The 14,702-nt window shown below is 39.1% G+C and overlaps 1 protein-coding gene across 2 annotated transcripts in view; it reads left to right on the plus strand.

The window, feature by feature from the left end:
* mdga2a (MAM domain containing glycosylphosphatidylinositol anchor 2a) overlaps positions 1-14,702 on the plus strand; it is a 1,048,869-nt gene that overhangs the window by 319,543 nt on the left and 714,624 nt on the right. For both annotated transcript variants that reach the window (XM_063047135.1, XM_063047145.1), the window contains exon 2: positions 12,583-12,722. In XM_063047135.1, coding sequence (XP_062903205.1) covers positions 12,583-12,722 — 140 coding nt within the window. The remainder of the gene's footprint in view (positions 1-12,582; positions 12,723-14,702) is intronic.

Here is a 14,702-nt window from a genome sequence, read left to right on the forward strand (position 1 = left end):
TAATGTATAAGGCTGAGACATTTAGCACTGATTTTTTTGAAATAAGGCTTTATTGTGAATAATAATCATTTATATTGATTTCCATTTGCTAGAATGTTATTCATTATTTATTTTGAAATTGGGCAGAAAACCACTTTTTTTTTAAAAGTCTGCCTTCTCTGCTATGGTCTTTGCTGAGGTGAATTGTGAGGTGGTATTTAGCAGTGGAGGTAGCACCACATTACTTTATGGAATCCAAATCCCAGAATCTTGAACCAAGGTGGGACACATTGACAGCCATTGTGGTGAGTTAATTTGTTTTCATTCTTTCAGTTACATGTGGGGGGAAGAATTAAGATGACAGAGCCTAATCTTCCAGCTGATAAATATTTTGCGGCTCTGTCGGTGAGGAATAATGAAACTCCTGATACTGAATACAGGAAGGGCAGAACATTTCATGAAATTGAAGAGTACGTGAGATTCTGACTAGCCATCCTAGATTTAATCAGTGGGCATTGTGCTTTGTTTTTACTCAAGACTGCTGCTGCTTTGGCACGAGTTTTCTGATGTTAATTAACATTGTGCCACTGAAAGGACAAGTAACCAAGCTGATCCTTAGCATTCTCCACTTGAAGGTATGAAAACAGCCAGGGTATGTTCCCTAGAATCCCTTGTTGGTCAGGAAGAGTGTTGTTCCAAATGTGAAATGGTGTTGAAACATCAAGAATATGTTAGGAATGTAATTATGACAAAGTCTGAGAGTTGCTAAATGGGAAATGATAAGGAGAGACAATTTGCCATTTAGTTTTCTTTTATGCAAACTGGGGCAAATGATAACAGTATATGACAGATATTAATTGAAAGGTGTTGGAAGATACCTGATCAACAACACTAAAATTGGTCTCCACACAAACTCTCACTAAAGACGTCGTTTGTTAACCACCAGATTTTTGAAGCTGTTCTTACGTGCATAACTGTTTGAGGTTAGAAAAGTGGGTGAAATTGCCAACAACATCTTAGGTACACAATACATTACTTACAGCATTGTAACGAATGATCACAAACTTCAATGATATTCATCACTATATGCTTGCTTTCATTCTGAAGGAATTAGCAAGACAGGAGCCAGGCTTAATGTGCCTTAGAAAAGGGGATAATTAATTCTGACAATTCAATGACTGCAAGTAGCAACTGATATGAAAAGGGACAATTATCTCTGAAAGCATCTTCCTAAAACATTATTTCAAAAGTAATAAATCCAAAAATATATATATTTTTCTTTTTTTTGCTACATCTAACAGAACAGTTTCATTGCCCAGGTATGTGGTGTTTACAGATTTAGGGCAACATGGCTTAAAACACACTTAATCTGTCTACTTTCGGTTGTTGGAAGAAATGGTCAAAAGTGCCCTCAATTGGCACTTAATCATGTAAAATCAATTCATTGATACCAGGACTGCTTTACACCAGACCCATCATAGTGGTGGTCCAAATACAGACCAAGGAACAGAATTCCAGGGTTCAGAAGAGAGAGTAGCTGCCCATAATGTCAAGTCAACATCAAATCTGGCAGCAAAGTGCACCGATAAAACTGAATTAAAATAGTTGAAGTTAAAATTGTACTCAGACAAAGATGGTTCTGATTATTGGCAGTCAATCATTCCAGTCCCAGAACATCATTGTACTGGAATTCCTAATCCTAATCAATTTCACTAATGACCTTCGTACCTTTGTAAAGTTAGAATTGGGAGTGTACTGAGCAATGATTCTCTCCACCAAAGCAGACTATAACCAGCCAAATCTGACATTTGACAGTAGTACCGTCACCATCCACCTCAAGGTTAACATCCTGAGGCTCATTATTGATCAGAAACTTAATATGAGTCAGCCATATAAAATCTGAGGCTATGGGAACAGTTGAAAAGGTGGACTTACTGTGGCAAGGGACTCACCTCCTGATATTTCAGGGCTTTCTTACAAGATGGATATGAGGAATGACTTTAGAAGACAATGCCATTCTTTCACTGTCACTGGGTCTAAATCCTGAAACTCTTCTCCCAACGTTGTAGGAAAAGTGTAACTATTTGAGGTAATAGCTCAGCACCACTTTTGTCATGGGCAAAGCCCATGACACTGGGGTGCCAAAAGGTGAATTTAAAAAAATGAACACAGTATAAGAAATAAAGGAAACGAATGCTGTGTGGGTTCGGTTTTAGTATCATCTTCAATGCCATGCTATGAGGCTATACTGAGGGAAATGTAGGTCAACTGGTTTATAATGCAGGATGGTGTGCACAATTAGGCAAACAATTCATAACCAGTAATGTTCTCATGTGCTTGAAGCTGTCATCTTTGTTGGTAGTACAAATTGTAGGTGTGGGTTGTACTGTTACTGAGCAAGTGAAATAGAAAAGAAACAAAATGCTGGAAGAATGTGCGGATCAGTCAGCATCTGTAAAAGTAAAAGGAGCAAGTCAACGTATTGGATCAAGATCCTGCATCAGGACGAAGAGGGAAGAGGAGAGACTGCCGGTACATAGCATTATGAGTAGCTGTGGGTTGGGTAGAGGCTGGAAGGTGATAGGTGAAAGAAGATGAGGGAAGGATGATGGGCAGGTGAACCATACGGGAGAAGAGAGGGTGGGACAGAAGATGGTATGTTATATTGTAATTTCTCTGTGTACATAGAGTACATTTAGATTTATGATTATTTATGTGTTTATCCTTTTTGCATTTTGCTTTGGGTTAGTTAATTGTAAGGTAAGTAAAATTTATATGAAGATTGCCTCTTTTGTGCCTATTTCAAATAGCTCTTTAATTTCAAAATTCTTGCATATTTTAATAACTTCCAACATAATTTCTTTACAAATTGATTACAATGTGACAACTACAACTTCTAACAAATGATTTTCATTGATTACTTGAATTTCAGATTCAGAGCAACACACACAAAATATTGGAAGAACTGAAGGCTGAGGACCTTCATCAGAACAGATACATTGACTGTTTATTTCCCTCCATTGATGCTGCCTGTCCTGCTGGGTTCCTCCAGCAGTTTGTGTGTGTTGCTGAGGATTTCCTCAGTATCTGCAGAATCTCTTGTGTCTATAAATTTCAGAGTTTTTTTTTCTTTTGAGTAGTGAGCTACCAAACATTAGGGAACAACTCGAATGAGTGCTTGTGATTCCGGAGGCTGGAGATGGAAGGTGCATTTATGCTTCTGGGAGGACTCATTCCAGTACTGCAATTGTTCCTCCATCAACATAGAAGTGCGATAGATGCATATTCTTTACACCAATGCCAAAGAAGTCCCTACCATTTCCTGGGAATTTCTTTGCATCGTTGAAAGCCCATGCAAGGGTTAGCAAGTTGGGACCTGGTATGGGACTTTCTTTAAAAATCCTTCTATCAGGATTAGAGAAACTGACCTATTTCAAGCATATTAGATCAATTTTTCTCGATAGAGTTGATGCAACTGGAGCTGAAATTGATTGAACTCTTCCTAGACTGGGGCTGCTGAGGAGCTAGGAAAACTGAGGGTTAAACAGCAAATACAGCTCTTGACTGGGATTCCTGGAACTTGGAAACAGAGGAGATGGAGAGGGAAGAGTTTGCATATTCTTGTTGATGGAGCAGAATCTCAGAAATTTTAAATTGGTGCTCTTAAAGATCAGATTTTCTTTAATTAATTTATAAATAAGCAAGGTTAGGATCCAACTGGTATTCTTAATTATACTCGCTCTCTATGGATACACCTGCACTTGGGAATATACTTAAAAAACTGATAAAGCCCAATAGCATAAAATGTTAAAAGACCAGTTTATGTAACCAAGGTTTCATTAATATAATGTAAAGACACTTAAGGGATCAATTTCTTAATTTACTTGAATTTCCACATGTATGTTTCCTTTTTGCTAGCTATTCACATGGCGTCTCTTGTGACTTAACCACCTGCTTCCACAGGCGATAAATATTTCCCAAGAATAGTAAAAAATTTGGTCCTTCAAAAAAAGCATATCAAGTGCAAGTCATTCAACCATACATGAATACCTTTGAATATAGCCAGTGAAACGTTATTACTCCAGGGCCAAGGTGCAAAACGCAGCACCAACAGTCATACACAGCAGAACATATAAGATATCAGTACAATACAGTCACTCAAAAAATATAGTCCAAGAACCTCAGTCCATAGATGTTGCAGAAGTCTGCAGTCAAACACAAAACAAATTGTTTTCTGCCAAGTGAGCACTAGGGGGCAGCACAGAGGCCGTGCCACACTGCCTCCAGTGGAGCACACGGATTCTGGTGCCTCTTGCCTGGGCGACTGTAAACAGGCAACACCGTGGCTTGAGGTTGAGTCCTTGCTACGACCAGTGCCACGCAGCTCCCCTGACGTCTGTCAATAAATCTGTGAATCTGTGCAGCATTCCACATTAACAATGTCCAAAAGGATCTTGTAATCACAAGAGTAGCAACCGAGGTGATCACTTGGTTTTAGACTGCACTACACCTTCGCACACTGATGACTCTGATGCCTCTCTAACACATGCAGCAGTACGCTGTACACCAAGTGCAGCTCCCTCAGTTTCTCCACCAACGTGCAACTCACTGATGGGGTAGACCTAGTTCTTAATGAACAGCGGGGTCTTGTGATCACATAAAATAAGATTAAAAAGACAATAACACCTTTGGCTGACCCTGCAGAAGCCGCCGTCATTGAGCACACTGCCACCTTACCGATGAGGTGAAGCAAATTTTATGGTATTAACATACAGGCTTGGATGTCAGAGAGGACGACACGTAAAAACTTTTTGTTAGTTTTAGGATGCAGCTTGTTGAAGTTTTAGTCAGTCTTGTTTTTCCCTGAAGTACCAAACATATTGATGAAGCTTAAGGAATAGCTCTGGACACCTAAATAATCTAGGGAGGGGCTAATTCACGAAGGCATCAGTTTTGCTTGTCGGTGTTAAACTCGGGGATGTCAGTGCCAGACTGAATCATTATCCTGAAGGAACCAAGATTAACTTATCCTGCTGTGTGGGATATTTTTGTATTTTGCCCACATGACTGGATTGTTTTTGCCCACTGCCTGGTTGTTGGTGGATATGATTGTTTTGCCTTCAGCATTTACATGGGGTGCTACAATACTTGAACAGGCAATATAATTTGACTGTATAAACAAGCATACCCTTAAATGTACAAATAAAATTGTCTTCAGTTACCTGTATCCTGTCAACTGAATCATTAGATAGTTATAACTAATCCACCATATATTTTAAGACCTAATGAAAGTTACTAAAGACCTTTGCTAATCAAATGGCTGGAGTATTCACTGAGATCTTTAACCTCTCTCTTTGACAGTCTGAGGTACCCACCGGCTGTCAAATGCTGAATCAAAGATGGTGATAAATCAGCATATAGGAGAGAGATTGGAAATCTGGCTGGGTGGTGCCATTACAACCTCTTACTCAATGTTAGCAAGACCAAAGAGCTGATTATTGACTTCATGAGGAGGAAACCAGAAGTCCATGAGTCAGTTCTCATTGGACGATCAGCAACTTTAAATTCCTGGGTGTTATTATTTCGGAGGATCTGTCCTAGACCCAGCACGTAAATGCAACTTGAAGAAAGCACAACAGTGCCTCTACTTCCTAAGTAGTTTGTGGAGCCTTGGCATGACAACTAAAACTTTGACAAACATCTATAGATATGTACATTGACTGACTGCATCACAGCTTGGTACGGAAACATCAATGGCCTTGAGCGGAAGATTCTACAACATGTAGTGGAAATAGCCCAGTCTGTCACGCATAAAGCCCACCGCACCTTTGAGCACATCTACATGAAACATTGTCGCTGGGAACAGCATGCATCCTCAGGGACCCCAGCCATCCCAGTCTCTTCATCCATATTCTTGATAGTTATTGCTTGTTTATTTATCGTTATTATTCATTTATTTTTGTATTTTCACAGTTTGTTGCCTTTTGCACACTGGTTGAACGCTCAGGTTTGTGTGGTCTTTCATTGATTCCATTATGGTTATTATGGATTTATTGAGTATGCCCACAAGAACATGAATCTCAGGGTTGTACATGGTGACATATATGTACTTTGATAATAAATTTACTTTGAACTTTGAAGTTGTGCAGCACAGAAGAGCCCTTCAACACACTGGGGTGACACTGTCCATCTAGTATCCATATGCTCTAATTATACAGTAATCCCATTTCAATTCCACATTCCCACTAATTCACCATGGATTCTATCACTCATCTATGCTCCTGAGGTAACTAACCTACTAACCAGCACCATTTGGATGTGTAAGGACAATAAAGCAGCTAGAGAGAATGTGCTAACTCCATAAGGACAACAGACAAGGTCAAGATTGAATCTGGGACCCTAGAGCTGTGAAATAGCAGTTGAGCCACCCTGCTGCCCCTATTTTCTTGCAATTTTATGTCCTTGGGAAATTAGACCTCCCTGTTTATATCTATACATTGTATTAACTTGTTGGATGATGTTAAACCTGAACTATTCCACGGCATATTTGTGTGAAAATTTTAATCAGGAAGCTCGATGTGAGGTGCAGTTAGTTTAATCTGGGTCTAGTAAGCTGTTCCTGGCAGTTTACCGATATTGATTTAAGAACATTACTGGCTATCATCTAAGTTACAAATAAGCATTACACAAATATAATGCCTTTTTGAAGCTGAAATCACAATTTTCTTCAATTCTATTCCTCATAAAGTGCACTTTTTCTACTTTTCCGGTAATTTTACGTACAAAGTTTGTGATGGATATTCACTTTCCAGGGCCCAAGAGGCTTATTGCCAACCTCAGTTTTCTCGCACAGCAGCATGAGCTTTTCAAAGGGTCAGAGTTATGGGTGATAAAGTTTAAGTCTTAACGAATACTCTTTGCTCAGCTTTTTGTTGTAAACAAGAATGAGTTCCTCAGCTCTTGAAGGAAGTTGCAGGTGCAATCCATTTGAAGTTAGGGGCACAGTTTTGTAAAGTAATGTGACCAGGAGACTTGTCTCCGTTAGCCAAATATAAGGCAGTGGGGTTATGTCACTTAGCACATCTAACATGGGTATGTCTTGGGATGTTTGAGTACTCGGGTGGCGGGGGGTAAGGAGGAACAGTGGTCAGCCCTCACAGCACTAATTGTAGGATCTCTTGTTGCCAGAAGCTTTCAAGTCCATCTGTGTGAGTTACTTAGTCTCATCTGGAAAACATCACATGCAGATGATGGCATCTAGTCTAACATAGTATAAATATCAGCAGCATTATAGATTGTTAGAAATGACAATGGGAACAACAGAAAGATAGGGTTACAGAAAGAAGAACTAGAATTATTTCCACAACCTTAGGTTTCTGTGATGGATGACTCATTCATTTGCTACACATGGTATGTTCTTCTAGTTCATAAGAATTGTACCTGTGTTTGGCAATCCTTTGTAGTTTGTAAAGCTTTTGTAATTCAGAATCCTTTTACAGGTATAAACTAGAAGTCCTCTTTGAGTGTTAAATGTGTGTTAGAATCTAAGGTGTATAAGATAATGAGAAGCATTGATCATGTGAATAGTCAGAGGCTTTTTCACAGGGCTGAAATGGTGAACATGGAGGGCACAGTTTTAAGGTGCTTGGAAGCAGATACAGAGGAGATGTCAGGGGTAAGTTTTTTTACGAGAGAGTGGTGAGTGCATGGAATGGGCTGCCGGCAACTGTGGTGGAGGCAGATATGATAGGATCTTTCAAGAGACTCCTGGATAGGTACATGGAGCTTAGAAAAATAGAGGGCTATGGGTAACCCTAGGTAATTTCTAAAGTAAGTACATGTTTGACACAGCATTGTGGGTCGAAGGGCCTGTATTGTGCTGTAGGTTTTCTATGTTTCTCCGTTTCTAATTATTTGTCTGAGTGTAAATGCGTATCATTAAAAATAACATAACTGTGTTTAAACTACTTTGTTAGTTGCAGGTATCTCCACCTTGGTAGAGAGGGGGAGCTCACCATTCAAGCAGTGTGTAAGAGCAACTAAACCTCACCATAGAGGCTAGACACTAATCCTTGTAGAGTAGGTGGATACACAGTATAACCTTTCTACCTGTAGGTACTTATATCAATTAGAACTTAAAAGTTTTCTTCTGAGCTCAGTGCTTTGTAGACAGGGAACCCAATACACTGATCTTTCACAAACCTTCCTGAAGCTTTTCTGTTGGTACTGGGTCCCATGTAACAATAATAATAAGCCTTAATATAGTATGACTACATATAACAAAAATAACTATGGGATGCATAAAATGCAGGATACCACATGAAAATCTGAATCCTGTGGTTTAGATCTTCTTTCATTCAGCAACTGCACGACCTCCAGCTATTTTACATCTTTCTGTGGTTTATCATTTATGTGAATCAGGAAAGCTTTCACAGAGCTCTATTGATCATTAAAGGAAATGTAGTGCCTTCCAAATTGCACTTTTGAGTTCAGATTCAGATTTGCTGATTGTCATATACAGCAGATGAAATGAAGATACTTGCTTGAATGAAGCTTACAGAGTAAAGAGTATACTTGGTAATATCTACAACAATAATCACAGAACAACATTCAGCCCCTCACCGGGCTCTTATGGAAACTTGGCGCATTGCCGCCCCACTAACAGCCACGGGACTCAACGGTGAGAAGGCCACCTTTCATAAACAATAGGTGTCTAAAGTCAGTATGATTTGAGGTTCAACCAAACAGGAACGTTGCGATATTTCCATTAAAGAGTTCTCGATCTGAGCAAATACTGCTTAAATACTGCCCATACATAATTGTCAGTTGGCAAGAAATAACAAATCATCCACCACATACAGTTATAAAGTAAGTAAATTTATAGATTTCAGCTCAAATGTGGTGTCTTATGAGATCCCATTGTAATCCTGCTCATGCTACCAATCCCCAAACCTTCTCAGATGCTATATTTTATGGTATCCCTCCTCATTACCATGGCTACAGTTGCTGTTCTGATCAACAAGCAAAGTGGCCATGAGTCTGCTACATCTGTGATAATCTTGCGCATCCTACTGGGTGTACGAGAATTTCTAAGTCAGCATGCTTGTTGATAATCGTACTGTCTATAATAATGGTGGTATACCCAAACTGCAAATGTAATCTTTCGCTCTGAAAGCTCAGGAACAGTCTTGTATACCTGCTTAGAAAAATGGCTTGATGATGGATACAACCTGTTGTCTGTCCTTTTCTCTGTGTCTGAAACCTTGAACACACTGAATGTGGAATGAGCTATCTGCTCTTTCAAGAAACCAGATTACCAGAATAACTCCAGAGAGAAGGGGAGCTGTTAGTTCACAATGCAGAATGGTCGCTGCAGCATTACCAGCCACCTGAAGCAATGCAGAGGTGTTGCTGAAGGTAGACTGTGATGCACCAAACAACAGGACTAAAGTAAGGCAGGGTAAGATAATTGGTTCATGCACTTCTCACAGATGCACACAAACAACTTTAGATAATGGTTCTGTTGTCAATGACAATAATGGATAAACCACTTACAATCAATAAACCCTCTTGTGATCATACCCATCTGCCATTCACTCAATGAACCATAGGAAAATTGGCAACTTCTCAAGTGCAACACAGACAGAAACTCTTAATGAAGTAAATGCAAGGAAGTGGACTGTATAATATATTGCTTTTCTAATGGTTGGTAATCTTTTATGCTGCATCGTGAAAGACAGTTTTGGTGAAAAGAGGAAAACTCACAACAAATTAAAGTGCTGGAAATTGCAACTGGAATTCTGTTTGAAGCTTGCACTTTGTGAAAAAATCCCAAGGACATCAAAATGATTGTTAAATGCTCTGATCCTGCTGACTTTTTTTCACCCTCTGCAGTTTTTTAAAAAAACTATGAAGGCTGTGTAAGGCTCAGAAAGCCCAGATTTTGCTTTATAATGAATGAGACAAAATCTGGCCATATCATTACACAACCTTCATTCTTTTTTCCAAGAACTGCAGTGACACAAAAAATGAATAGGTCACATTATGGATTTGCAAAGATGATGAAATGTCAAAGCACAGGGGAGACCCTGTTACTGTTACTTAATTGACTTCTTGTAATGCCTTGTGCGTTGTGTCGTGTGAGCCTTATCAGGAAGATGGTAGCCATGGGAATACAAGATCAAAGCTCAGGTATTATCTGGGAAATACATCCTAATACCAAGATCCTTGTACAGATAATTGGGACAGCATCATATTGAAGTGATGTGGGATCCAACTCTGATATGTGGTCATTAACATGAAATTTCAACTTTATTTCTTCCACAGACCCCATCTATCCAGATAAACATGTCTAGTCTTTTCCTATTGAATTTTAACATGCCAGATTCTGCATTCTGACAGTTTTTGTGATACATGAACTTATGAAAGGAAATGGAGGAAGCCCTCTGGTTCAGAGGAGTGTCAGACATGGGTTCATTCCAATGATAATTTAGTTGCGTTAAGTTAAGCAGTGTTTGTACAGCTAGATAACGCAGAAAATGTTGGAATGAGTTTGCAAAACTGACAGCATCTGTGAAGAGAAAATTTCTAAGTGATTATCTTTCACTGAAACTAGTACGCATTCAAGATCAAACAATTTTTTAGTTTTTAGTTTTAGAAAGGTGGCAAAGACAGGAGAGATAGGAAGGTATGGTATGTGATGCAGTGTATAAATTGGTGACATAGGTGGTGGTGTTTCTGGCCAAGAAGAAGTTTTACAGATCACTGAATAGCATGTTCTGGAGAAGTGTAAATAAAAGATAAATCTAATCTGAAATTACCACAGGGGGGGAAAAGTAACTACACATGCTGAAAATGTGCGATATAAGGCCAGAATTGCTGATTATACGAAAATCAGCACTGAGTTAAGATGACTGTAATATGCCAAATCAGAAGATAAGGTGCTGTTCCATGAGATTATATTGAGCTCTAAAGAGTTCTAAATGGGAGTTAAATCTGCTATTAAGTATCTGCTGGTCAGCGTCCTTGAAATAGATAAGCAACACAGCTGACTATCAATAGCTAACTTGTACATTTTCTATTATGTAAAGCCTTGAGGCTAACATGGAGCCTGGCTGGATAATGACGTAGAGTGACTCTTTTCCTTCTCGTAGGGGGGAATATTTGGCTGAGGGCAGAATAGGGTTGATTGTGTTGTAGAAGTTACATTGTGCCAGGATGAAAATTGCTCAGTGAGCCAGAAGGCCTATACTGGTCCTGTCTCGTAAATCTACGGCAGCAACAGTACTTGCACAGCTCACATTTCTTAGGAATGGGTTTTGCTGACATGATTCCCTCAATACACTAGTTTCCTTTGGACCCTGAGAGCGCTATTTAAAGAAAGCCAAAGGCATTGGGAAGATAATAATTTTAGATATTTATCTTTTTAGTCTGATTGGCTCATGGAGGGTTGAGTGAAAGATATTGGCCAGCTCTCTGTCCTGACATTGCTTCCAGATTGTTTCTCATGGAAGTTTCTGTAGATGGATCTTTGGTTTATGTTGGTGTGAAATATGATGTCTGTACTTCTACACCATTTCCTTAGCTCCCATCAAGTGTTACAGAGTATGAGAAGTCTTGGGCTTTTCTTGCCCCTCTCGGTCTGGAATCTCTGTCTCCTGAGAGTGATGGAGACCAGATCTACAGGTTCAAGATGGAGATGGATAAATATTGGAAGGATCAAGGAATTGAGTGTTGTAGGGAGCTGGCACAGAAGAGGAGTTGAGATCAGCATAGATCAGTCAATCTCACACTGAATGATGGGTGGAATTAAGGGGCCTGGTGGTCTATGTCTGCATCTGTTTTTTTATCTTCTTACTTTCTTATGTTCTTGAGAAACTTTGGAGTAAAATTTAAAAACACCCTTGTTAGGCATGCGTTATTTCTCTCTCTGTACAAATACTGGCTATTATTCTCTTTTTTTTGTTGGAGAAATATCTAGAAATGTGAATTTATTGTCATATGCACAAGTACATGTATGTGCAGGAACAATGAAAAACCTGTGGCAGCGTCACCAGAATCATATAAATAGCTATCACGAGAAAAACATAAACAAATTATACAAAATATTTACAGGAAAAACACAGACGAAAAAAACGACACAAGTCCATTTTAAGGCAAAGTGTTCATGATGTAGCTAAACTGTTTTGCTGATTTTACTTTCACTATTGATTAGCTAGACTTTTAAATTGTACTTTTTGGGAATAGTATGATGAGCAAAGGGTGGACAGTATCTATTCCACCCAATTCTTTTATTTTGTCTTGTGCTGAGTCATTATCATTAGTAGGTAATAGCATCATCATTTCAGAATTTTAATATATCATTCATGTAAGAATCTATCAATTCTAAAACTATTCTAAAGCTTTTGGAAACTTAGGGAAATATTTCCTTCAAGATTACAGACAAGTACAGACATAGTATGATTCATGCAGAAAAATAATGTCAAGAGATAAAAAGTTACAGCAATTAAATTGGGAATGGATATGTTCTGGGATTTTGCAATGAGCTGGAGATGTTCAACAAATATTTGAATAATTGACACTGTTTGCATCTTCTTTCTGTAGCTCCACCAACTGTAAGTATCATGCACTCTGGTCAAGCATGTAACATTGAGGAAGAACGATATACGGAGAGAGTGTACACAATTCGGGAAGGAGAAACCTTGGAGCTCACTTGCCTTGTTCGAGGCCATCCACGGCCACAGGTGAATTCAAAATCTCATATTTTACAAAAAGTTACCGAATGTACTTATTTTTGATGCAAATATTATTCAAGGAGCACTAGATGTGGTAGGTTAATCATTGGTCTTTCAATTCCCCACTTGGGATTTAATTAAACATTTAACCATTTGGATAGAACTCTCCTTAAAACCTCAGATGAAATGGTCTTGTATGAAATATGTTTGAAAATCACAGTCCAGTCCCAATGATTATGGTACATTACTCAAAAAAATCCTAATTTGTTACTAAATGGAACCATATTTTGTTAACTTAATTTGGGTCATAATATGTCATAATTAATTACTCATACAGAAGGACGTTTCTCCTCAGAGGTTGAGACAGACACAGGTAGATATGACAACCAGGGGACATTTACAGAATCTTGCTTCGTCTGTAAACCTGACTTGAGAATTCCGGTGTCAGATATATCACATAGAAAACACACCAAGCACAAAATTCCCTGTGAATGAGAAAGTAAAAGTTAACTGTAACATTTAGTTAAAATTCTTTTTGGATTGTTTCTTATTATTATTTACTAGCATTGTTACCTATCAGCAACTACTCTTGATAGCTTGTGTTTCTGGCTTCTACTCCTGTGTTTGTGTGACAGTGCTCTTGTAAGACAGGTTTCTTCTCACCACTTCATTGATGGGTAGAGTTAGTACTTCTGCAAAAGTGAATGACTATTCCCTCACATCATAGCATGCCTATGAGTAATTTTAAAACTAAATTGGGAGCTGCATGTGCAATAACAGTAGAAGTGCACATTTGCTCTTTCAGAGTTGAAAAGCTGTGACGTGTCTTCAGTCCTCTGATAACGTTGGAAGCAACAGAGTTTTAATTCCATGCTGGAGTTCAAGACATACATGCCATTATTGAAGCTATGATCTTCATGACACCATGTAAAACAGCTGCATAATGTGATAACATACTTATCATTTTATGTCACCAAAGCATATCTATCGGTGAGCAAATCTGTGTTGAGTTTTTGAAAAAATTGGAATTATTTAAGGCTACTCCTGCATCATGCTTCAAGAAGCTTTCAAACTTCTGAGCTACAGATCAGGAAGTATATTGCTGCCATGAAAGTCAATGGGATCTGTTTTGGGGTAAGGATGAATTGTACAAAAGGGACGGGTTGCACCTTAACAGGCGGGGGACCAGCATTCTAGCAGGTAGGTTTGCCACTGCTACACGGTTGTGTTTAAACTAAGTAGTGGGGTAGGGAGGAGACAAACTGGAAATATAAGGATGGAGTTAAAGGAAAAGAGAGAATAAGAAAAGTTAAGAAAGACAGTAGAATTAACGGGGCAGAAAGCTCAGGAAGGGATCAGAGAGTATGGCCGTGCAATAGGAATCGATGTGAAAGGTGAGGGGAGTAATGGATTAAAAGTACTATATATGAATGCACGAAGTATAAGAAATAAACTGGATGAGCTTGAGGCTGAGTTGGAAATTGGCAGGTATGATGTTGTAGGAATAGCAGAGACATGGCTGCAAGAGGACCAGGCTGGGAAATGAATATTCAAGGGTATATCTCCTATCGGAAGGACAGACAGTTGGGCAGAGGGGGTGGGGTGGCTTTGCTTGTGAGGAATGAAATTCAGTCACTTGCGAGGGGTGACATAGAATCAGGAGATGTAGAGTCAGTATGGATAGAACTGAGAAATTTTAAGGGCAAAAAAACCTCTAATGGGAATTATTTACAGGCCCCCAAACAGTAGCCTGGATATAGGGTGCAAGTTGAATCAAGAGTTAAAATTGGCATGTTGCAAAGGTAATGCGACGGTTGTTATGGGGGATTTCAACATGCAGGTAGACTGGGAAAATCAGGTTGGTACTGGACCCCAAGAAAGGGAGTTTGTGGGGTGCCTCCGAGATAGATTCTTAGAGCGGCTTGTACTGGAGCCTACCAGGGAGAAGGCAATTCTGGATCTAGTGTTGTGCAATGAACCAGATTTGAT

The sequence above is a fragment of the Mobula hypostoma genome, chromosome 1 (genome assembly GCF_963921235.1).
Source record: "Mobula hypostoma chromosome 1, sMobHyp1.1, whole genome shotgun sequence".
Lineage (NCBI taxonomy): Eukaryota > Metazoa > Chordata > Chondrichthyes > Myliobatiformes > Myliobatidae > Mobula > Mobula hypostoma.